At 46.8% G+C, this 24,542-nt stretch overlaps 1 protein-coding gene across 7 annotated transcripts in view; it reads right to left on the reverse strand.

The window, feature by feature from the left end:
* The window catches only part of ZNF609 (zinc finger protein 609), a 1,443,811-nt gene that overhangs the window by 277,567 nt on the left and 1,141,702 nt on the right, over window positions 1-24,542 (reverse strand). For all 7 annotated transcript variants that reach the window (XM_069624676.1, XM_069624675.1, XM_069624674.1 and 4 more), the window contains exon 4: window positions 12,383-12,470. In XM_069624676.1, coding sequence (XP_069480777.1) covers window positions 12,383-12,470 — 88 coding nt within the window. The remainder of the gene's footprint in view (window positions 1-12,382; window positions 12,471-24,542) is intronic.

Here is a 24,542-nt window from a genome sequence, read left to right on the forward strand (position 1 = left end):
CAACATAGAATGCGTATTAGTCACACACTCCATTCACCCAGGTCCCACCCACAGGCGTACCCACAACATAGTCATTGGGAAGGCTCCAGCCAGTCTGGTCAGCACTTCACAACACCACCATATATGGAACTTCCACCCAACAGCCAGTCAGGGGGAAGGGACAGAGTCAGGGCTTCCCAGGACTTTGGGAAAACAAGGTAACAGGCAATAGAGAGCAAAAGGCCACGGGGGCCATCTTGTTTCCTATCAGGAATCAATTGATTCCAATGGCAGGGCCTGGGTATCCCAAAATGGAAGATACTCAGAGCACCTGTCAAATTCAGCATGGAGCTGCCACCAGCCCATACCCTGCTCTGTGGGCCACACACAGGTGCCCAAAAACCTACACTAGGGGCACAGGGTTGTACCCCCACCCATGGGTGCCATATGGGTATCCCATGGGTCTGTACACCAAACCAAAAGAGAGCTGCACCGCCAGAAGTCCTACATGAACTCCTGCGCGGAAAAAACAACAGAACACACGATAAAAAGCAGTAAAGGACAAGGATACGGAGGCCCTGTCCCTCCGATGCATTTCTAGCATCACATGGAGGCGAAAACATCCTCCTCCGAGTTCCAGTAAGGTCCGATGGCCGACAGATAGGTGCGGAATGTGTCTTTTTGTACTCCTGGGTCCACGACGTGTGCAGAGAAGGATAGCACGTCGTCCAATGTGTACGTAAGAGGATAGACTTCCTTGGACTCTGCCCAGTAGCAAAACCTAGTCCACTTGCTTTTGTACTGGCTCCTAGTAGCATCGCTCCTAGCACCCCTTGTGATGTTTAGGTTAGCCTGCGAAAGACGCAGATGCTTTAATGTGACCTGTTCACTAACCAACCTGCAAGCGCTAACTTCTGCAGGGCGGGGTGGATGACTGTGCCCCACTGCTGCGACAGTAGACGAGCTGGGCCCAGTGTAAGGTGCATCAGAGGTTGGTCCGCCAAGCTAAGCAGCTCTGAGAACCGTCGCCTCGCCGGCCATCAAGGGGCTATCAGAATGATGCTGAGGTGCCGGGACTCCCTTATCTTGCAGATAACCCTCTGTACCAGGGGCGTGGGAGGGAAAGCATATGCGTTCATGCTGTTCCACTGCATCTGTAACGCATCACCCAGAGAGCCGGGGCCCTGTCCGTGCCAGGATGCGAACTGAGGACACTGCCTGTTGTACCATGTGGAGAAGAGGTCCACCTGTGGATGACCCCATCTGTCGAAAATTCCTTGCAGGACCTAATCGTTCAGTTGCCATTCGTAATTGTCTGCACCCAACCTGCTGAGCCTGTCCGCCTCCAGATTCAACTCCCCTGGGAGGTGAATTGCCGTCAGGTGTATGTCATTCACCAGAGCCCATTCCCAAATGCTGATCACCAGGGTGCATAGAGGAGACGACCAGGTGCAACCCTGCTTGTTGATGTAATACATGCTGGTGGAGTTGTCCGGTTGAATGAGAATCATCTTGCCACTGATGAGCGGTAGGAAGGCCTTGAGAGCCAGCTAGATGGACTTCAGCTCTAGCCAATTGATACGGGCCTCCTGTTCCCGAAGAGACCAAACTTTGTGGACGCTGTGGTTGTCCAGGTTAGCTCCCCAGCCCTCCAAGGAAGAGTCTGTTGTGATGGTAAACTGCGGTGCTGGCTGTCGGAAGGTTCTGCCTATACTCAGGTTGCAGTCCTTGCTCCACCAGACCATGTAATCAGGTCCTGGAGAAGAAAGGGAGGAATGCTGACGAGTTACGGCCGGGAACCCCGCTCCCGACTCCATGAGGCTGCAAAGTGCAGCTGTAATCTTCTAATTTTGAGCCGCGAGTAAGGCACTGCCAGAAGAGATTCCACCATGATACCCAGGAGGTGCTTGTACCACCATGCTGATGTCACCTCTCTGCTGATAAAATAACTTGTGGCCCTCTTGATGGTTGCAATCTTGTCCTCCGAGGGAAAAACTCTCTCGGATCTTGTATCCCAGATGAGGCCCAGGAACGCTAGACTATGTCGGCTCCAGCTAGGACTTCTTGAGATTGATGGAAGATCCCAATTCGTGTAGCGTATTCATGAGGGCGGAGGCTGTATGATGGACCGCCTCCGGGGATCCCACCCTGACAAGCCAGTCATCTAGGTATGGATAGACATGGTGACTGAGAAGGGCTGCACTACATTCATAAGCCTGGTAAAGACCCCAGGGGCTGAATTGAGGCCAAAGGGTAGAACCTTGTATTGGAAATGAAAGCCCATGATCCTGAACCTCAAGGAGGACTGTTGAGGCTGCCAAATCAGGACCTGCAGGTATGCGCCATTCAGATCCAGGGAGCACATCCAGTCTCCCTGACACAGTGTCTCCGCAATAAGTGCTGGGGTAACCATCTTGAACTTTTGAAGTGGAAGGCAAAGGTTCAGGGTGGAAAGGTCCAACACACCTTTCAGGCCAGCCTGGTTCTTCTGTATGGTAAATATTCGGGATTAGAAGCCCATGCCCCGCTGGGAGGGTGGGACGACTTCTTCCACTGCCCGACTCTGTATGAGTGATCAAATTTCCACCAATACAGTTGTCCTAATCTGTGGGAGTGGAGGAGAGGGTGGGGAGGCAGGGACCGGTAGGTGGTAGCCCGTGGACACTACTGACAGGATCCTGGGTTCTGCGAACCTCGTGTGCCAATGCTGTGCACGGAGGGCAAGACTGCCGACTGATCCCCCACCCCTCCCCCCCAACAGCACGTGGACAGAGAGGCAAGTGTCATGCCTGGAAGGGGGACTGAAAGAAGACCTTGTTCACCGCTTTGTACAGTTTACAACAGTGTTGACTGAGATCAGTCCGGCTGCCTGGACCGTCAATCCTGGAAGCCTCGGAACCTGCCAAAGGCCTGCCCCTTGTCGTAATGCTGGTGTGTTTGACTGTACGTCTTGGGCGTGGACTTTGTGAGGATAGATACAGATTTTGCAGTCTGGAAACTGTTCTTATCAAGTTCCTCATCAGTGGTGGAATGAAAGAGGTTGCTACCATCGAATGGAAGGTCCAATATGCGCTCCTGGACGTCCAGGTTGAACTTGGTTGCCCGTAGCCAGGCAGTCCTTCTCATGTCCATGGTGATGCAGATGGCACGGCCTGAAGTGTCGATATGTGCCTCTATGGACTCCATGTCTTGAGCCACCATCTTTGCTTCTGCCAGTACCGCCTTGAAGCGTGCCCGACTGTGTACCGGAGGTTCTGAAAGGAAGTCGGCTATTTCCCACGAAAGCGTTTGGTCCACAGCTGCGAGCATGGCATCTGCATTAGACTGACGAAGGTGCAGCGAGGCATGGGAATAGACCTTTCCATACGCCTCCAGGATCATCTCCTCCTCGACCCAGCAGAGCACAGGCAGAGGAAGACTGCGGCTACGAGTAGATAGAGGCCGCAGCAATCACCAACGAGTGTGGTTGAGGATGTGCCGACAGCAAGAGTGTATCCCCCTCCAATTGCCTGTACTTAGCGTCGAGGCGCCTGTTGGTGGGATGCGCCGAATGGAGTTTAAGCCATCCCTTTTTGGCCAAGGCGACAACTGCCTCCTGCATCGGAATCCCGGTTCTAGCCGCGGGGCGTACAGTGAGGACCTCGCCCAAGACCCCCACCTCTGGTTCAACCTCGATTTGTGGAAGGCCCAAGTACTCGGCCAAACCTGCGAGCCATTCATGGAATGCCTTGGCCGAAGACTGAGAATCGGGGTCCTCCTCCTCATCGGTGTCCACCAGGTACGGAGCAGGCAGAGGAGTACTGGGTGCCAAAGGCCGGGGTGTGCTGGCCGGAAGCTGCTGTGGAGTCTGGTATGGAACCGCCTGGTCTGCCAGAGGCAGAGGAGCCGTCCCCGTGGGGCCTGGTGTGGGCAGCTGGGACTGCGAGGGGGCCTGAGGCGCTGGCGCCATATGAGGAATGACTGTGGGCGCTGGTGGAGGGACAGGTGGTTGCATGTCCCTGATCACATCCCGAAGGATGGCTCCCATCTTCAGGGGGGATCTCATAAGCATGATAAATTTCTCCAAAAACCTCTCCTCATAGGCAGATGGGGCACTAGGTGGCGTAGGAGCCAGGCCCGGGAGGTTGCTGAGGCCTGGGCATGCTCTGCCCCGAGATGCTGAAGGATATGCTGTAGGCCACGTAACTGGTGAAGCCAGTCCCGCCTCGTAACTCGTTCTCCCGCCTACTTCGTGAAAGAGGGTGGCATTGAATCAGCGTCCAGCTTGTCTGGCGCAGCGGCCATTTTGTCAGGTTACATGCCATGTGCCTGTGCCATGGTGCTTGCTGCGCTGGGCCCGGCCTCCTCCTGGACTCTTGGCGGTTGAGATTGAGGCCTACTCTGTACCTCAGGCCGGGGCCTGGTAAGCGTGTCCTTGGCTGTGTCGCCTGTAGTTCTGCATACAGGTACCCCCTCAGACATTCGTCCGGTAGTAGGGCGTATCCCCTCGGGTGGACGCCCGGTAAAAGAACCTTGCGGCCCCTCAGCAACCTCACTGGCAGGATCTAGCGGACCCCTCGGCTTGGCAGCCAGTAGCTGAAATAGCCTCTGTACCTGTGCTGGTGTTAGAACTTGGACGGTCCCTCCAGCTCAGACGTTTACTAGGAAAGGAGTGACATTTGCAGGGTGTTGATAAAGAGTGGCCCTACCTTGGGCCTTGACTTGTGTCTCACGAAGTTCTTCAAGTCCTCTGGAGGCGACTTTTCGAAGAGCTCCCTCCACCAAGCTAACCTTTTCTTCAGAGCGTGCGGTGTAAGCACATTGCACGCGGTACAACCTTCCCAGCCGTGGTCAGGGCCAAGGCAGCAGAGGCAAAGAGCGTGGGGGGGAATCGGACGTAGGGAAGAGCTCCTTGCAGGCTGGGCACCTGATGAAGCCAAAGGACGTCGACATGCGGCGGGGAGGAGCGTGGCAGCAGAGGAAAGAGTACCTGATTAAAGACAAAAAAACAGTATCCGGGGAAGAGCGTGTGGAATTACAAGGCAGAAGCCAAACCCAGGAGCATTGGTGAAAGCGGTCCGTTACCGTCGACGCAGAAAAGAGGACTGAGGAGTGGCGCTGGCAGGCGGAGTCAGGGGAGAGCATGGACCCAGGACCGCGCCTCAAAATTTAAAGGGGAAGAAGATTTTTTCTGGTGAAAAAGGTTCTGTCTCCCGTCCCTAGTGAGGGACGCTCATACAGTATGAAGGAAAGGGGACAGGACATAGGAGTATGTGATGCCTTTGAAATGTGCCTTGCTCGTCAACATCTGGAGGTTCCCCATCAGCGGGGACATAATCTTCATACTCATCAGTGTGAGTAGTGCTATCTGTGTAAGTGCCAGTGTCTGCGCACACCAGCTCCTCCTCCACTGGGGTCAAGATCTCCCAAGTCCAGATCCAAACGCAACAGGTGTTCTATGGGCGACGTCGGCTCACGCTTAGGCGGCCTGGAAGGTTGCCCTTGCTGGTGGCCTTCAAGGACTGCGGGCCGGACCAGGTACAGGAGCAGTAGGCAGCCATTGCTGTATTTCCGTCATCAAAGTGTGCAAGCTGGTCAGGATGTCCAATGAAATATCTCTTGGTGCCGGGGAGGGAGGGCTGCAAACGGTGCAGGTGGGGCAGGAGCCGGGCTGAAAACCCTTCGAGGAGCAAATGGCTGGTATGGCTCATGATACAGAGACCCTCCCTGGGACAAGAGCCCCTGGCCCCCTTCATGATCAGAGTAGAAATCCTCAGGCAGGTCATCCTGAGATGCAAGGAGATTTTCTCTGTGATCCCACAGGAGCTGAAGGAGACACCCTTGTTGGTCTTGGCAGAAAATCCAACAGAGGCAGCAATTCGCTCACTGTACCCGAGTCCTTTGGGAAGGATGTTACGATGGGGATCTGCAGAATGGGCACCGCCGCCAACAACGTCAAAGTCAGTACCTCTGGTGGAGGCCTTGGAGGTAAAGAGACCCTTGAAATAGTCATTGTGAAGGTTGAAACAGTGGTCACTGCTGAACTTTTTGTCGACGAAGGAAAAGCAGATTTGATCGACTAGAGGAGCTTGCTGACAAAGTGATAGTTGACAGTGCAGTGGTCACTGAAGAAGCCATTGATGAGGTGGTAGTCTTCGTAGACGAAGTTGTCTGGCGACGGGGCGTGCACCTCTAGCAGGTCTGTACTTCAAATACTTGTGCTTAGAAGGGGTTAGGGACTTCCTCGCAGATGGAGGGAACCCACCAGCGGTAGGCTAATCACTGACGGAACAGGCCTCAGAGACAGACCCCTTCCCGAACTTGATGCCACAGCGGCGATGACCTTCGAGGGAGCAGATGGAGCGTGGTGTTTTGCCTTCTTTTGAATCTCTCAGAAGGAGCATCCTCAAAGGGGAAATGCCAGTCCTGGATGAGGCATGACACTGGCCGGAAGCAGCATCCGAGACCTTCTCCTGGTTGATCCAAGCAACTAACCTCCGGTGGCAATCCATCCTAGTCTTAGATGAGAAGCCAAGGCAGATCTCTCATCCGTCCACGTCGTGGTCCGGGTGAAGACAAAGCCACTTGAGCTGCCGATCCTCGATGAAAATGTTCTTCAGGCCACAGGACTCAAGCCTTGAAGAGAGACTCTGCCATATCGGACATGGTCTTGATTAGAAGTAGGCCCAAGCCTGGACCTGCTGAAGACACGAAGAGAAGATCCAACGATGAAAAGACCATCTTCGCCAACAACGGGTCCCCGCCGCAGGTTGTCACTGTGTGACAGTCGAAGAAGAGATGGAAGAAAACTATCTTAAATCTCAACGGAAAAGAAACCCCAAAAATTCACAAAAGTCACAGCTTCTAAACAATTTAACAACCTTTTTGGATGTTTACTAAGGAAACCGAAAAGAATAGAGAATATGCAGCTGTCAAGCAGCTGGAGATTTGCATAATTCACACAATGCCTACTGGAAGGATCTCGTTTCAACCAATATCCAAAGCTTTGTAAATTAGTCACTTCGACCATGACCAATGCTATAGCAAACACCATCATTAAGAAATGTGCTTCTAAAGGAGGGATCCTTGACTAAAGCTCTGCCTAAAGTCTCTTCCCAGGTGGCTAGAGAAAGCCAGACGCTTCCTAATCGTGACCTTGGGGTGTACTGCAAGAGGATCATTTGGGAGGAGACAAGGCCCAGGGTGGTGAGGAGATCCTGTGGGATGACAAGGAAAACATTTCCAGATATCCCAAAAAGGTCATGGCTTACTTTCATTATAAAATCCATGACACACATTAAATCTGGGGTTCTGGACACAAGTATCAGAAATGCTGAGAAAATCTTACCAACAGAATGTTCCTTCAAAGTAATACAGAATAAATATTCTCCTTACTCTCAAAGGTATAATGTGAAGGAATCTAGAAATGTTGTCTTGAGTAAATCGCCTTCCCCTGTAACAATGAATTCTAATAGTTTACATGTTAACCTTAAGGGAAGATAACCAACCCTTAAAGTTAAGCAAACATCTAAAATAATTAACTTTGTTGTTGGGGACTACATGTCCCATAATCCCATAAGTACTGGGACGAGGAAGTGGGCTGAAGAGGCATACTGCAGCAGTAGTCAGGCAATTAAGCCTAACAGCCCACACCTGAAGGAACCTGGGAGGCATAAAAGGCCCCCTCAAGTGCAAGCAAGAGGAAGGAGTGGGAACTGTGACTGGAGTGCAAGCTGTGGCAGTAGAAGCGGAAAGAAGGTGGCACGAGGCAGAAGTGGGAGAACCACTGGGGCATGGGAACATGGATACAGAAGATTTCACCTGCTTGTTCTGAGAGGGACCTGTTCACCTAAAATCTGAAGTGCAGAGGCTGGGCAGTGGAAGATGGCCAGAGAGGTTGTCTTTCCTTGTGTGGGCCCGATTGCTGTGGTTGCTTGGCTGGAGACGTATCCGAGACCAAGGCGAGGAGCTGTTGGCGAGTCGCAGGTCTCAGGAGTGAGAGGGGCTCCTTGATCGAGTGGCAGAACCGGAGACAACTGAGCAGAGGAAGAATGTGGGTCCCTGTGAAGCAAAAAGCAGAAGAAGCTGTGTCCGAAGTCGTGGAAGTCTAGCAACCCGCAGAACAAGGATTGCAGAAGTCAGTGAGTCAAACCTGGCATTTTGTTTCCTTGCGCAAGCACTACTGGCAACAGCATCCAGTCTATTCTTCACTAGCGTAGAAGTTGAAGCAATGTTGTTTGATGCATTTTCTAATAAGGGAACAATGGAAGTAATAATCGCGTGTGAATGGAAAGGTTTCTTTTACTCGCGCAGAAGCTGAATGTTACCGTAACACCACTGTTAAACCCTTAAAGTCTTTAAACTACATGAAGGAGTGGTTGCGTGTACCTTATTTTGTGTCCTAAATGAAGAGTGAACATTACTGGTTGCGTTTCTCTCATTAAGCAGAACAATTATTGTGAAACACCATAGTTAAACCCTTAAAGTTTTTAAACTACATGAAGAAGTGGTCACATGTGCCTAATTTCGTTTTCAAAGTGAAGAGTGAACTTTACCTCTTAATTGAAACAATCATTATTTCTAAAAAGAAGTCCGGTGTTAAATTCACAAAGCCCGAAACTGTTCCAATAACTATTGTGAGCCCAATAGAAAATGGACTTGCCTAAGATACAATTGTGCAAGGACTACCAGGATCCAGCATAGTGGCACCAATGCTTCTGGGTAATTGTGTGGCTGACACTGTCAAAGAGGAGAAGGAAGAGTTGGGAAAGGGAACCCTTGCTGCTTATATACAATACTGAAGTTGTGGGTGAGGGAGACAAGAGGCAAAGAGGCTGCCTCTTTCAAAAAGATATTCAGAGGAAGGGCACCTTGCCTATTTTAAGGTGTTGCAGTGCTTTAAAGTGAGTCTTGTCCAAGCCTGTCTTTAAAGTACAAAGTACTGGAGCTCTGGTGGTATATTTGGGTTGTCAGTGGATGCAAGACTTCAGTAGTTCAAGTGAAGTAGAAGGCTATGGGACCAAGAAGAACGTCCTCATAGTAAACAAATAGTGGTAGAAGTGAAGTTGTTGAAGCAGAAGCGACAGAACTGAGAAGTCATCCTTTTGTTCAATTACCCTTCTGCAAGTTGTATTTCCTTTTGAACTGTGTCAAGTCTTCTTGGATAAATGGAAGTGGTCAGAGGGCATTGTGGCAAAGAAAAACATTGATGCTATTCGAAAGAAGTGGAAGGTTTGTATTCCATAAGAAGAACTTTTGTTGTGGAACTGGTGTTCACAAATCTTTACCTTGATATTGACTTTTCAAGAACTGATCTGAGACTTTGCTACCTATGTGGATGTTCTTTATATTCTTTTGATGAACACTGAAGAATACACCTTGAGTCATGGGACAGGGAGTTCACCCAGGTTGCTAAAAGGCTACCGATATATTGTGAATGTCATTGTTGATGTCAATTGAACTGCCATATATTTTCTTTTGTATTTGATGTTTGGTGTGAGGGCCAGAACTCCTGTGTTATATTTCCCCTTCATTTTGTTAGGTAGGGAAATCCACAGTAGAGTAGGGCAAGTGAGGTATTTTGAAATTTTTGATCTAATAAAATGGCATTTTATTTAGCAAATAAACAGTTGTCCACCTAGCATTGCCGACCCCTCAAAAAACACATTCCTTAATGATGGTGTTTGCTATAGGATTGGTCAAAGTGACTAATTTACAAACCTTTGGATATTGGCCATACTAGAATAAAAGTCCAATTTGTTATCTTTCCAGTATACCGTGGACTCTGCTCCATTCTCTCCACCATTTATGCAATTTGTTAGGTGACACAGTAACAATCAGGTGCTATAATTAGCTTTCTTTTAAAAACTGTAACAATCAAACTTTAAAAGAATCCCAAACAAATAATTAGGCCTAGACATGTACTTTGCCTGGTGGTAGCACCAAGTTCCCTTGGTACATCAGACCTGGGAAACCCTGTAGTGTCAGCCTCCCTGATATGGCTTTGGTAACATGCTACAAAATATGTAATTTTCTCTGCCTGCAGCAAAACAAAAGAGGTGATGATCTGAGCTTGATTTGCATATGGTCTTTCCCTTTCTGTAGTGGCTTGGCAGGGTGGAAAAAGATGGTCTGGAGTGTTGCCCAAAGCTGTGCCCGTGGATAAGAATAATTCTAAAACTTCAAGCAAACACCTTTTGGTTTTGCCATTGTTCCTGCTTGTACACCTATTGTGGTGTCAGCAAATTGGTAACGCTACTCCTCAAAGTAAATGCTTTGGCACCTCATGATAGTTTTGCTCAGGATATCTGCGTCATTGTTACAGAGATCAAGCCCGTAAGCTTTGCAATGTAGCCTTTAAACCAGGGGTGCCAAACATAAGGCTTCAGAGGCGGCTCGGGCCCCTAAAGCCCCTTTAACAGACCGTCGAAATGCAAATTGCAGAGAAATGTGCACTGACGGGGGTCAGAAAAGAACATTGCTGCACAGGCTTTAGTTTCCATATTGCAAGAGAACAATGCTCTCACCAGTAGTTGATTCTCTGCAGATTGACCATAATTACTAGACTAAAAGCAAAACTGCCAAAATGATTGGATACGAGAGCAAGGCAAATACAGCGGCATGGAAACATTTCGCAACCGAATAAATACATAGAAAGAAAAAGTTACCCTACCAGTAACCACCTACTTTTATTTTTTAAAGCAAATAATGATATTTTGTTCCTGCAGCCACCCGTTAAGACTTTGGCACCATTTATAGAAGTAGGAGACTTGGATTCTAAGCTCATTCAGATCCAAGTAAATGCGCTACAAAACATTGTCGGGGACAAACCAATACAAGGATGCCATGCCGGACACCTGTTCAATATCTGAAACAAAGATGACTCTACAAGCAATACTGAACAACCTTGCTCATGTTCCCTTTGGGAGTCTCGCATTTTGCTGGGGCAGCGTGATTTGCACCCTTACGTCAGAAAAAGTGCTTAACCTGAAAAACTCAATAGCAAATTAAACCACAAAATTAACGTTGCCATTTGTTTACTTATTTTAATTTTTGTACAGCGCCACATGCCCGCAGGCCTTGTGAGCCAGATCTTCCAACCCCTTTTTAATATCTTAAGATATTTCATTTCTACTGACCTTTTGCACAACGTGGCAGTGACAACTGCATCAGGCCCGGCTCCAGTGATATGGCACAAAGATAGGTCAGACTACTGTACATATATGTGGCATGCTTCTCTGATTGGAACTTCCAATGAAATGCTCCTCTGTATTGTGGGTAATTGGCTTCTGAAGTACTGCAATATTGTATGTCTTCTACCAAAATAATATTTACCACTGTGGCTTTATATCCAATTTCTCTTGAAATTAGTCATGTAAAAAGCCCGAAATAAAATTGTGACAATGTTCGACCCATTTAAAAAAAAAAAAGCCGGGACGAAAATCCACCCCCCCCCCCTGAACCCACACGATGGTTCACACTTGCTCTCTTTGGCTTCCCGCTTGCACCAACCTCTGTAACAAACCACCAATGGTGCGGCCAGCATGAGGTGATTTTAGATCTAAACGGGCTCCCTGTACACTTGAGTTGGACACCTCTGCTTGAAACCATCTCATGTCAGCACGCAAAATGGCCTCTGGCCTACTGTGATTAAATATCTGCTCTAATGACTCAGCAATCAATACAAGGGTTGCCTGCAGACATTGATGTCTGTTTAGAGTAGATTATTGCATGTATGCTCCGCGTTACACTTTTACCTAGCTGAAGTGCTAGCAGAGGATACTGGAAACGTCGCACTACCAGAAACCTCAACCAGAAATATACCAAATGTCATACTCACCGTAGGTCCAGCATCAAACGTGAGCTCTGTATTCTTATGGGGTTTACCAAAGTCGCAGTAATAAAAAGTAAAGTTCCAATACAATACAGTTCAGTTTAGTTTACAGGATGTTAACACATGACAAAACTTGATACATAGGTTACATCATTCTCCAAAACAATATATTATGCAAATAAGTTAACATGTGTTCAGCACCTCAGAAATGGTACTTCATCCGGCTGGAGAGAGAAGTTGTCCAGACAGATTAGTTGTGGCCTTGTCTCAAAATGGTAAATATGCCATTTTGAGGCATGTCCGATGACATTTGGTTAAACACAAGTGATTAATACGATGATCACATTTGATGACGCATGCAGGGGCAGGATCTGAGGATATGTCCGGAAAAGCAAGGGTCTATTTTTGAACAGAAAATCAGATGTGCACAACAGATTATAAAAGGGAGGTAAACAGGAAAATGGGTTGTCCTTATTGTCATTAAGCAGCCGGTTACGAAGCCAGGGACGTTGTTCTGTTGGTCATTTATAAATGATCTGTGCTCAAAATTGCTGTTTGCACGTACAAAGTTACCAAGTCCCTCCTGCTCACCTCGGTGGTGCCCAGTCATGCCGCGTGCAGTCAAGAAGCGTGCCAACATAAGTTTTATTCCTCCACGTCACGTTCACCACCAGCATACCTGAAATAAAATAAATGGTGACAACGTTTAGATGTTGGAATTTGACCGAAATATGTTAGAGAGTGGAGGGAGAGGGTGACAACAGACTGACATTGTGCCACTTTTTCAAAATTAAAGATACGATTTTTCTTCACATTAAATAGGAAAATGCATTTCTCCCGTAATATTCTAAATGTTCAATTTATACCACTTTTTGGTGGTTCAAATCTGGCACACTTGCCTAGATGTGATGTAAACTGGGCTAGGATTTAAAAATGTATAGTGTAAAGCCAACCAGAGCAGGTTGCTCTGGAAGTATTTCAATTTTCAGTGTGGGCAATCAACCACAACAAAAAGGCAGCCGAGCGATGCAATGTGAGCCGGCCCCCACCAAGGACCCTGATAAGGATCGAGGTCTGTCTGGGACTGTCCACGCAGCGTCTGGCCGTTACTGTATATCCCCCTTAGTTCTTCTTACTTGGGTAAGGCCTTACTGTACTGTGCCCCTTGTTCTTTCTTCCTACCTTTTCCACCTGCTTTTTGCTTGCTTCCTTTCGTGGGTCTCCGTCATCCCCACCTTCACCCCTCCGCCATGACGACTCATTTCGCCTGTTCCTTTCCCCCTTGCTTCCTCCCTGGTGACTCTCACTCCCACATCTCTGCCATCCCATATCGGTTCTCCTGTTGCTTTCCTCGTTGCCTCCTCCCCGGTGGCTCCCACCCGCTCCCCCGCCATCCCATCTCGTTCATCCTGTTTCTTTCCTCCTTGCATCAGCCACCATCCCATCTCGTTCATCCTTTTGCTTTCCTCCTTACCTACTCTCGGGTGTCCCTCCTCCTCCCACCCCTACCTTTCTTGATCCTGTTCACTCCTTTTTGGGTATGCTGCTCCGTTTTGTTGTACTTCTCTCCCTTAGCCTCCCTCATCCATCTGCCTTTCGTGGCGCTCTCCCACCCTTCTTTCTTTTCCAATCTGTCACCCTGTGCTGTCTGTTCCGCTGCTTTGTCTCCTTTTCCTTTTTTAGGTTGTTGCCTCTGCTCCTAATTAGTTCTCCCCTTGCTTTCCTGCACCCACTGGTATTTATTTTGCAGTCTGGGCCTCTTCGTGCTTTCTCCCCCACTTCCTCCAACCACTAACCACGGCTCACTTCCATGCTCTACCTTCTACACTTACTCACCTATCCTGGGTTTAACGCTGGCATCTTGCTTTTTAAGCATTACCTTTCTGCAACCACCAACTGTCTCTGGATCCTTGCTGTGCTTGGCACTGGACGTACCTGCAACCACAGTTTTGACTTTCGGATCCTTGCTGTGCTCTGCATTAACTTACCTGATCTCAAAGGTGGTTTCCTCTTCCAGAACCTCTATGTGGGTGTGAAAGACCTTTCTCCTTTACAAGTCCGCGCTAACCTGGAATTCACTTCCAGATAACGTACGACAAATTGAGTCCTTGAGCATATTCAGGAAACAATTGAAGGAAGACCTGTTTTTGTAGAATCATTTTTTCATTGCTCTTCAATTTCAGCACAAATATTGCTAATTGTCATCTGTGTCCAGATGCAGGTTTCTGCTGGGTCCCTGTGGTGTACACGCTATGCAAATGTACAAAATCAAATCACCTTTAACCAAGGATTAACTTTGAAACCTTGTTTTGCCTGTCTTCACGCCTGATGTAGCCCCTCAAGCATGGATTTTCCAGTCTCAAGTCACTTACAAACTTAGTCTTAATTGTGTGCATGTCTGATGTAGCTCCTCAATCTCTGCGGCAAGGTTTTCCCAGACTGAAGTCTACACCTGCTTGTCCCAACTGCATGCCTCATTTCTCCTTAGGACGCTTACCTACTTGTTCCTGCACATATTTGTTAGCATTCTGCACTCTTCCTTTGCCCTCTTCCCTCCTGCACTCCCCTTCCTCCCTCCTTTTTATGTCTCAGAACTTGCACGTTCTAAATCGTCTTACGACCTAGTCCGAGCGTTTTGTTCGCACCCTTTTCCCCCTCCCCTGCTCTCATTCCATAGCAATTGCACGTTCTTAATGTTTCAAGATTTTTTAAGAAAGTGTTTTGTTTTTGTTTTAGCCCCTTCACCTTTCCCTCCCCCCTTGTCTTCTTGATACGCCTAGAAACACAGTTCTGCTGTTAAGTGCACATAACAAATGAACAATAAATAAAATCATAACAATCATATTTCAGCAGTCTCTGTGCTACATCTGGGTGTGAAGCTTGATTCATAAGGCTGTTGCCACTGATGTGAGCTTAAAGTGGGTGGCTACGGCTCTTTCAAAGATCATAGGAAAAGGTGCGAGATCTGGCAGTAGTTGTTGGGGCCATCAAAGTCTATCCTAGGTTTCTTCAGCAGAATACAAATTTGCCCAGTATTGACGATGGTGGTGAAGGTGGCCTAAATGAGGTGCGTTTACAGGATGGGGCTTCGGTGCACAGTAGCTTGAGGATGGCAACTGCCATATCGTCAACCAAGCTGAAAGATGCTACAGTCTGGTCTTCCATGAAGTGTTCAAAAGGTAGGCCTCAGTCGTAACCACATTTTATTTCTGGTGTTTTAACTTTTACCCTTTCAATCTTGAATTGTTTTGTATATTTTTTATTGGATACAGTTTGTGTATGTTTATTGCACATTGCTCTGATGCATTTGTGCCTTGTTTGGGAGTTATCAAATTTGAATGGTGGGATGATAAGCACATTGGCTAGATTAGCGGCAATGTTTTGGCAGATAGTGCTCATCTTGTCAACAAAGATATTGTTGATGGTGATGGGCTTCTAGATAGAGAGTGGCATGGAAGGTACTGGTTAGGTGGTTGACTGCATTGATGAGGATTGTTGCCAATGTTTGCTTTGGCTATAGTGCTCCGGCAGTACAAGGCTGGTGATCACGTTTCTGCAGAATCTTCAAAGTTCAGGGTTAGGTCAGATACAGTTTTGGACTTGTGCCACGTTATCTTGCCAGATTACCCTTTTTACACAAGAGCCAACAAAATGTTGGAATCCCTTCCGTTTCGCAGGGGCCATGGGGGTTTAAACCTTCTAATGTGTAAGCAGAATACTCTTACATTCATAGGTCCACACCTCTGTACTTGGAAAATACATTGAATGTACAACTATTTATAGCATTCTTTGGAATCTGTGTCTATTTGGTAGAGTACCTTTATACAGGGGGCAGAATCGATTGTCATGAATGCACCAGCTCTCTATGTTTGGAACCAATCTATACAGTAGGTAATTGTATGCACAAATAGATACTTCATATATTTTGAAAAATATCTAAGTACATATATTATGAATCTGTTGATTTAAGCAGGATACACCATTAATAATCTAGTTTTAGATTGAACAGTATGTATGCATATGGAGGTGCATTGTTAACTTGAATAGTAATGTAAAAAAAACATTTTTCTCCTTTTTAAAAGTGAATTTTCTTTTTAAAAGTGCAAAAGTTTTTCCTGTATTGGAAAAATAAACTAAACACACAACTTTTAAACTCCTAGCCCGGGCTGTTTTATTCATAATTTGGAGGTCTGCCCTATCGTGATTGAACCAGAAGCAACTTGGCCAAACAGTTAAAAGAAAGCAGTTTCACGACTGGTATCAAGGTTGCTCATCTTTTCAATGAATCATCTGTACAACCAGCTCTATACTCAGCCAAAAATTAATTTTATTTAAATTAAACTGCCAACTCGATGTGTATGATACAAAGCAACCAATGTAGCAGGCACTTTGAAAGCTATCAACTTCACTTTTTTCTTCTTTTTCTTTTTAAACAAGGGGTAAATCTTGCTCCTTCAATTCAGAAACTTTTAACAGAGGAATCTCTGGGCTGAAAAATTGCGCGATTGCGGAGGTATCAAAATTAGAAGCAAATTATCCCATTAATGCATATAAGTGCCATAGGTTCAAAACGCATTCTTTTGACAAGGCGGAACTCTGAAGGGGGCCAACCCTCAATGCTAAGGTGTCTGCTACAAGGACAGTGACAGAATTTTACAGGCAAATAATAAAAATTAAATTTGGATTTGTTTTAATTTCATTTCATTGTGCTTTAATTTATATATAAAACTTCACAATAAATCAATATAGCTGGATAAAGCTGCCCATAGCTAAATCCAACAATTCCTTGAAGCCCACTCCATCCTCTGTACTAGACAATCCGGCTTCCAGAAAGGACACGGTACGGAAACTGCCCTAGTTGATTTAATAAACCAGATCACACAAATCATGGATAAAAGGAAAACCAGCCCTCCTGCTACAACTAGACCTCTCGGCTGCGTTCGATCTGGTGGACCACAAGGCTCTCACATCTCACCTCACCTAATCAGCAAACTTCTCCAAAAAAGCAGCGCTCTTGGTCACCTCTTTCCTGGAGGGTAGGGCCATGAAAGTCTTCTCCGACATTTCCAACGGAGCCCCCAGCACCATCCACTGTGGAGTCCCACAGGGCTCCTGCACAGCGCCCACTCTATACAACCTGTTTACGAAGCCCCTATTCAACAAATCTGACGCCCTGGGTATCGCACACACCAACTATGCTGACGATACCAGGTACTCCTGCCACTCTCTGGAGTATACCACAAAGACGCCGAAGCACTCAACACAATCTACTCCACCATCCAGGCCTGGATGGCAGCCAGCGGCCTTTGCCTTAATGGGGATAAAAACAAAATCCTCATTTAAGGACAAAAAGCCACTTTAGCCAAACTCGACAAATTATACTCCAACTTCACCATCGATAAAACCATCATCCCTGTGTCTACCTCTGTGAAGACCTTAGGAATTCACTTAGACTCTACCTTATCTATGACAAAGCAGGTCAGCACCATTTCCTCCGCCTCAGCTTAAACCACCAAACTCATAAATGCAATAAAGCCAAACCCAACTGTCTATAGCCAGAGCAACCATCGGTGCCAAATTGGACTACTGTAATGCCCTCCTAGAAGGCACGTCTGCGAAAAAACATTAACAGACTCCAAAGCACGCAGAACAATGCACTAAGAGCAGCACTCAGCATCGCAAAAAGAGACCACATCACCCATGCCAGCCAGGAAGCGCACTGGCTCCAAGTTAAAGAACGCATCACATTCAAAATCCTCACTCTCACTCACAAATGCCTCTCCCGTATAGCACCTTCATACTTATCCGAGGCTATAACCAAATCCAGCTCCACACGACCAGTCAGGGCTCGCTACACCAACAAACTACACACGCCCCACATAAACAAAGCTAGAGCTGGAGGGTTAGGCTTCCCCCACATAGCATGCAAGCTATGGAACTCCTTACCTGCTGACATCAGAGCTGAAAACTCCCTCTTCGCTTCCCGGAAAAAACTAAAAACCACCCTCTTCACCTAATCCCAATCTTTCTTCCCATCTCCGGCTCTGTATTGTAAAAAATGCATATGTCAACGCAACTGTAAATAAGAAAAATGTACTGTAAATAAGAAAAAGTGGACTGTAAATAAGAAAAATGTTCTGTAACCAGCGCCACGATGCCTCCAGGCTGCTGTGCGCTCAACAAATGCATATAAATAAACTAAACAAGAGTAATACAAAATAAAACAATGAAAAGAAAACCCATCACTTTAAAAATTCCAAATACGTGATTCCACAAAACAAAAATGTACCAAACCTATGCACCTACAGGGTTTGTCCTGGGGATTCCACTGTACACGTATGCTCATGATCCGGTATCCAGTTAATAAGATGCCACCAAAAATGTAGTCAATGAAAAAAATTGCTATGCAGTAAAAACATCGTCAAGCAAAATGTAATCAAAAAAGGCAGCTGAAAGTAGCCAAAAATGCACTGCTGCTAGATTAAGTATTGGCATTAAGGAGGGTTTAGTGGGCTTGAGATTCCTTGATTTAGGGTAAGGATACGGGTTAGAGGGGAGTTTTTGGTTTTAATTAGGTCAAATGTTTCACCGACTACATTTTTCCTGGGGCCATTTTCACATAGAACCCCTCCCAGCAAGTAAGTTGAAAAAAAATCTTAAAAAGGTATCACGACAACGTGCGTTTGGATTTTTTCCTAAATACACTGATACAAATACAATGATAAATGACCCATCTTTTACTCATGTGCAAGGTTCCTATATAATTTGAAAATAGACACCACTGTCCTGGTTTTAGTTCAATCCACCTTCCAAAGTTTGCTTTAATAGAAGAGAGGTTAGAAAGTTTTCACTGTCGGAAAACACGTGAGTCAACAGTGTCCATACCAGTTCATTAAGGACTCTATGATCACCAAACGCAAAAATAATGTTATTTAAATCTACATACAGTAGGGAATCTTCTGGTTCAACTAAGATTTTACAGTAGCCACATGCAAGTTCCACTCTACTCACCCCCGTAGTGAAACTAGGCCAACTCATAACTGACAACCCAGGAATAGGAATTTCATCCATAAAATACCCTCTTAAGCAGTGGTCTTCAAACTTTATTATGCCAAGCCCCCTTTAGGAAGAAGTTTTGAAGTCTCCCCTCCAGGTCAGACGTGTAGCTCTGAGCAGGGATTATGGCAAGAAACTCACCTTTCAAACCCCTCTTGAGTCTCCAAATGAAACAGTTTTCAAAATGAGAAGAGCTGCTTATGTGGTTGGAGGGTTGAGGCGGAACATTCTGTATTACACTTGTCCCTTACACAGTCTCTCCCAATTGTAACTCTCTGATGTTGTCTCTCTTCTTTACTTCACCTGCTCTGTCTCCCATCTTCCTCTCTGGGCTTGACAGTCACTCTCGCCTTAGCACCTATAATATATTTGACTGACCTAACACCAAATTGGTCGGCTTTCTCTACAATCACCACTCTTGCTTTACAGCTGCCACAGGCACTGATACTGCTCTACTTTAGACCTGTGATGACTTGCTCTCTGGTCTTGACTCACTCGCCCATCCATTCTTATCCTCCTGGTTCTTTTCTCGGGCTTCGACGTGGTCAATCCTGTCATCCTGACTAATCGGCTCCATGACACCCTGGGCATCACAGGCTTGGCACTGGGCTGGTTGACCTCCTATCCCACTCTCCACCTGCGGCATCCCTCAAGGCTCTAACCTCTTTCAACATCTACCTTGCCCCTTTGGCATACTTGATCTCTTCCTTCTCTTCTCACTTTGTTTTATGTAGACAATGTGCAGCTCTCCTTCAAGCTTCCCTCTGCTTCCTCCCCTTTCATACTTGACTGACGGCTATTTAGTCATGATGCTCTGCCTCAATGTCAGTAAAACAGAGATCCTTTTCATTTGGACCCCAGCTCCCACCTTCCCGCCCTGCCGCTGGCTGCCCTCTATGGGTCTCACCCCCCCCCCCCTCACCCTTGGTGTTATCTTTGATTCCTCTCTCCTCACATCGCAGACCTTACCAAGAAGACCCACTATCCGCTGCACCTCATCAGAGGTATTCTCCCTTTCCTCACCTTCCCCCCAGAAACTCAATGTCTCCAGAGGTCTGGTCCTTTCTAGGCTTGACTACTGTAACAACCTCTTCCTCAATCTTCCTTCTTCCTCCCTTCGTCACCTTCAAATAATCCAGAAAAGGGCTGCAAGACTTATTATTGGCCTCATGCCCGGGGACCGCATCTCTCCAGCCCTAATTTCCCTCCACTGGCACCCGGCTGCTGCTAGGATAATATTCAAGACCCTCTGCATCATCCACAAGGCCTTTTGGGGCCTGGCACCCCGCTAAATCCAACTTTCTCCCTTTAACTGCCTACTTGCTAGAGTCCTTCGGTCTGCCAGCTCCAACTCTCCGCGAATCAGATGCTTTTTAAAGCAAAGAGTGGAGGGTAGATGTCTCTCCTTCACAGGAGCCTCCCTCTGGAATGGTTTCCCTGCCCTGCTCAGGCTTGAGCTGGAACTCCTTAAATTCTGGAAGCTCCTCAAGACGCTCATTTTCTCCTCCTCCTTCACTCTTCCCTGCTAACACCTTCTTGGCTCTGAGTACTACAAGATGCCAGAATACCCGCCCAGCTCCCGTCCCCCCTTCACAGTGCTTACATACTTTGCCAGGCACTTGCCCTTTGGTCTCCCCTTAGCACTTACACCTAGTCTCTTCACCCCTTTCCCTTCCCACCTTAGAACTTGTTTTTTTGCAGACTGGCACTGCCTCCCAACACCCCCTCCCCAATCCCTCGCACTTGTTGTTCCGCACTTGCACGATACAAATGTCAAAAGGCCTAGTATAACTGTTATTGTATCTTTCTCCTTCATCTCTCCCCACCCCCTTTTGACTTGTGGTGCCTTGAACACCATTTGTTGTATAGGCACCTTACAAATATCCAATAAATAAAATACATATTTTTCATTATCTCCTTAAATTCAGTTTCATGTCGCTCCGCTGTACAGACTTTCCATGCTCCCTCCCACTCTTCCTCCATTTCGGTTTCTTATTTATTTAGCCCTGCACCTATTTGGTCTGTTAACTCCCTAAACTTCTCAGTTTGTCCATTATCTTCCAATTGTTCTTGATGTGCATCTTTTCTCCCCCTGGCTGTTTCGGCTTTCTATGCACTCCTGAACCAATACTCTATTTTCCCCTTCCGTTCTGTCTCAGAGTTTCTCTCCCATTCTGCCTGCCTCTTCCATTACTATTCTGCATTAGTTTCTCTTTTCAATATTGTCTCATCTTTCAATCTTGTCCTCTTATCACCTCCAAGTTATCTCCCCATGCCCTCTCTCTCGTTTCCTCCACTCAGTTTTCCCTCTCACATCTGTATTTTTTCCTTTAGCACTCTGTCTCACTCAATCCTTCCAATTCTGCCTCACTCCTTCCCCTCCTATTAAGTCTCACTCCCTACCCTCCTATTCTATCTAACCCTCTCCCTCCTATAATGTCTCACTCTGTCTCCAATTCTGTCCCTTGCATTTGGTCTCTTCCTCCTACCCCCTTTCAGCTCAGCCTTTCTACATCCATACCATCTCCCCCCTGTCCTGTCCATTCTATGCGTGTCTCTTTTGCTCACAACCTGCTCTCTTTCTCTTCTCCACTATCTGACATCCTGTCGCTCTCCCTGTTTTCTAGCAACATTTCTTTCCTATTCATGTTTTTCTCCCCTCGCCTCCTGGGCTTCTTTCCACCTGCCTCATTTCATGGCCCTGCTATCTTCCTCTTCTGCTCTACCCAATTTATGTCCGACCTCTTCTTTTGCAAAGTTTTTACATCCTCCAACACGCGGCAGTCGTTCTGAAACATGTCACGGTGGAGAGGAAAGGGGTTACACTGCACTTGCCTCCCTCTCAGACGTGTGCTACAGACAGGGTCGGACTGGGACAAGAAATAGGCCCGGACACCCAAAAAAAAGTGGTCCACCCTTGCCCCAAAAAAGTGGCCCACCCTTTGCCTCAAAAAAGTGACCCACCCTTCGCCTCAAAAAAAGTGGCCCTCAAACCATCATCTGTGAATCGCGTCAATTCACGACTTTACAGAAAATGCTACTTATGGAGGGTTCATGTGTCTGTTACATTACAAAACCACTCATAAAATAACAACTTTGCCTACAGGAATGGATCACAATATGTATCTTTAATATCTGTGTGTATAGATCCATATTGTCAAATTACTGTGAAGGCAAGCAGATGTCCAAGGCCAAATGATAATATGTTATTGTACAGCACTTATGGTTATGCTCTTTTTTATAGAACAAATATGCATACAATATCACTCAACCTGTGTTGGTACTCATTTAGCGACCTCAGAAGGATGAATGGCCCTGCTGGGATTTGAACCTGCAGATCACACACACATTGCAGCACTGAGTGCTCAACCCACTGAGCTATCATATTGGCTACAGTAAAATTAGCAATTATTCTATAGTGGATACCTTTAACCGGGTAAGTGAGATTTAAAAGCAGACCAGTTAAGTGTCTGGTGCAAATGTGGCCACATGTCAAGCCTGCATGCATCTACTTTCAGGCTTCAGAGCCTGGCGCAATAGGGAAAGCAGCACACTCACAGGACATCCCATACTCTGAGCACTTGTTACCTCATACATGCAAACAAACAAACTGAACAGCATGCCAGGGAGATGGCAAATATAGACATATTACAAAGCATTCATTGTGGCACAATGAAGTCAATGGCCACTTGATGTGCTATGGTCACATATTTCTACACTGTACAGAAGCTTTTAGGCACAAGGATTTTGTCAAGTGACCGAGGACACTAAAATGCAATGTCTTGTGATGATCGTAACAGAGAGAACCGCAAAAAAACATGCTATTAGTACAACCTGCGAAAAGCAAAATACATACTCCGAAATGGATACTTATTCAGGTGCCCCGGAAAGCGCCTATAAGAAAGCTGACTGGGTAAGAGAAAGGAAGAGGTGGAAGAAGAATTAATACAGTGAATGGGTAAAAATGGGTCGAAACTGAGAGGAAGCAGGATAGATGTAGAGACTGATGAGATAGAGGAAGCTAATGTCACAACTTCTGACCCTTCCTAAAATGACACGTGTAGGACAAAAAAAAGAGGTCACAGCACTAGCCACTGTCATGGAAACAGCACTGTAAGCTTGTGTGTGTTGTCAGTGTCACTGGGCCTGTACAAGGCCCAGCGATCCCAAAGCAGAGTTTAAGTGTGCTTGCGAATTAAGCTGGGGCAAAATCAAACAAAGGTGCTTGACTAACCACGGATGCATTTAATTAATTTCCCATATAACACCAAAGAAAGGACGTTGGGAGGGGGTTGCAGGTGGACTGATTGTGGAGAAGGGTTGACGGTTTTCTACACAGCATCATGATTTGTGTATGATCATAAGGCCACCTCTTGCGTGGCCTTGGGCTACCCAGGGAGGTGGAGGGGGCAGTTGGGGAGGGTGCTGGGAGCACACTAGGGCTATGCCTGCCCTGACCAGAAGCAATGGGGTGCTGCAGTAGGTCACATGGGCTATTGGCAACTAACTGGCATGACACTGCACACAGCCCCCAAAAACAATTACACAAACTATGGAAAGAAAACATGCATGTAAGCAATGAACTGGGCTGACTCCCCGGTGAAGAAAGTACTGTGTGACTCAGTGTTCGCCTGCAGCATTATGTGTTACAAATATAGTCAAGACTTCCTGTCGGCTAAGCAGATGCATCCCGAGGCGCCTTACTCACCTAATATATTTAATGGCTATTTCGCGCAAGCACCTGTCATCTGCAAAGTGTGATACACGAGGCTCTGGGGGTACCTGAATGATTGGGTTGAGTGCATGTGGTGCAACGAGACCCAGGAATTCCACTGTGCACCTCCTTGCAAACATTAATTTCCACAAAAGTCAAACATGGTGTTCTAACTTCATAGGACCCGCACCCCTGGATCCTGGACATAGTGGGCATTCACAGTAGAACTGATGAATAAGGAATCAGGGCACGCACGTCCACGACCACTGATCTCTGCAGGTTAACTTACTGTGTCTCATTTCAGTACGAGCTCCCAATAGTCCTACAAGTTCTATCCAAAAGCATTTTCCTGTGCATTTGGCAAAGTGTACTGATGGCCAGCCTCAGCAGACTCTGGCGCAGAGGGCATGGACATCAAAGACAGGAAGGGTTCGCAGGCCAGCCGCTAGCCGGGGACTCCCTGCAGGAAAGGGGTTGCAGCACTGTGTTCACAAAACACTAAATCCTGCTGATCCTGGGTTTCCATGTTAGATATATACCTATAACAAACTGAATCATGAATGCTGCCTTACGTCTGTGCCAGGCAGGTGGATTTGCATCGAGTCTTCTTACCGACTCCACCTGTTTTTTGCAGTGCAAGAAGCCTGCGTATTCCATAGGAATCCCAAACATCTCTGGTCACATAAAACACAGATGGCAGTGCAGATACTGTTGGGACTGAGGGGCGGGACGGACGGGTGTGGTAAATTACAATGGAGCCTGTGATCCAGGACTGCGTCATTTTCACAAAGGGGACTGGCTGCGTTTGCACTGTATGCAACTTTTGTCATGGTCACTGCTAAAAGAGAGGTGTAAAAAGCAGGCGAAATCGCCGGTGCGCCTCCTTTCTTTGCACTTCGCAGTGCAAGCTGAATAAATGCTGCCTGCCTGCTCCATGGCACGCAGCATTTACAATGGATTTCTTCGAAATCCACCTCCCTT

This window comes from Ambystoma mexicanum, chromosome 11 (assembly GCF_040938575.1).
Source record: "Ambystoma mexicanum isolate Mex_15411 chromosome 11, UKY_AmexF1_1, whole genome shotgun sequence".
Taxonomy (NCBI): Eukaryota; Metazoa; Chordata; class Amphibia; order Caudata; family Ambystomatidae; genus Ambystoma; species Ambystoma mexicanum.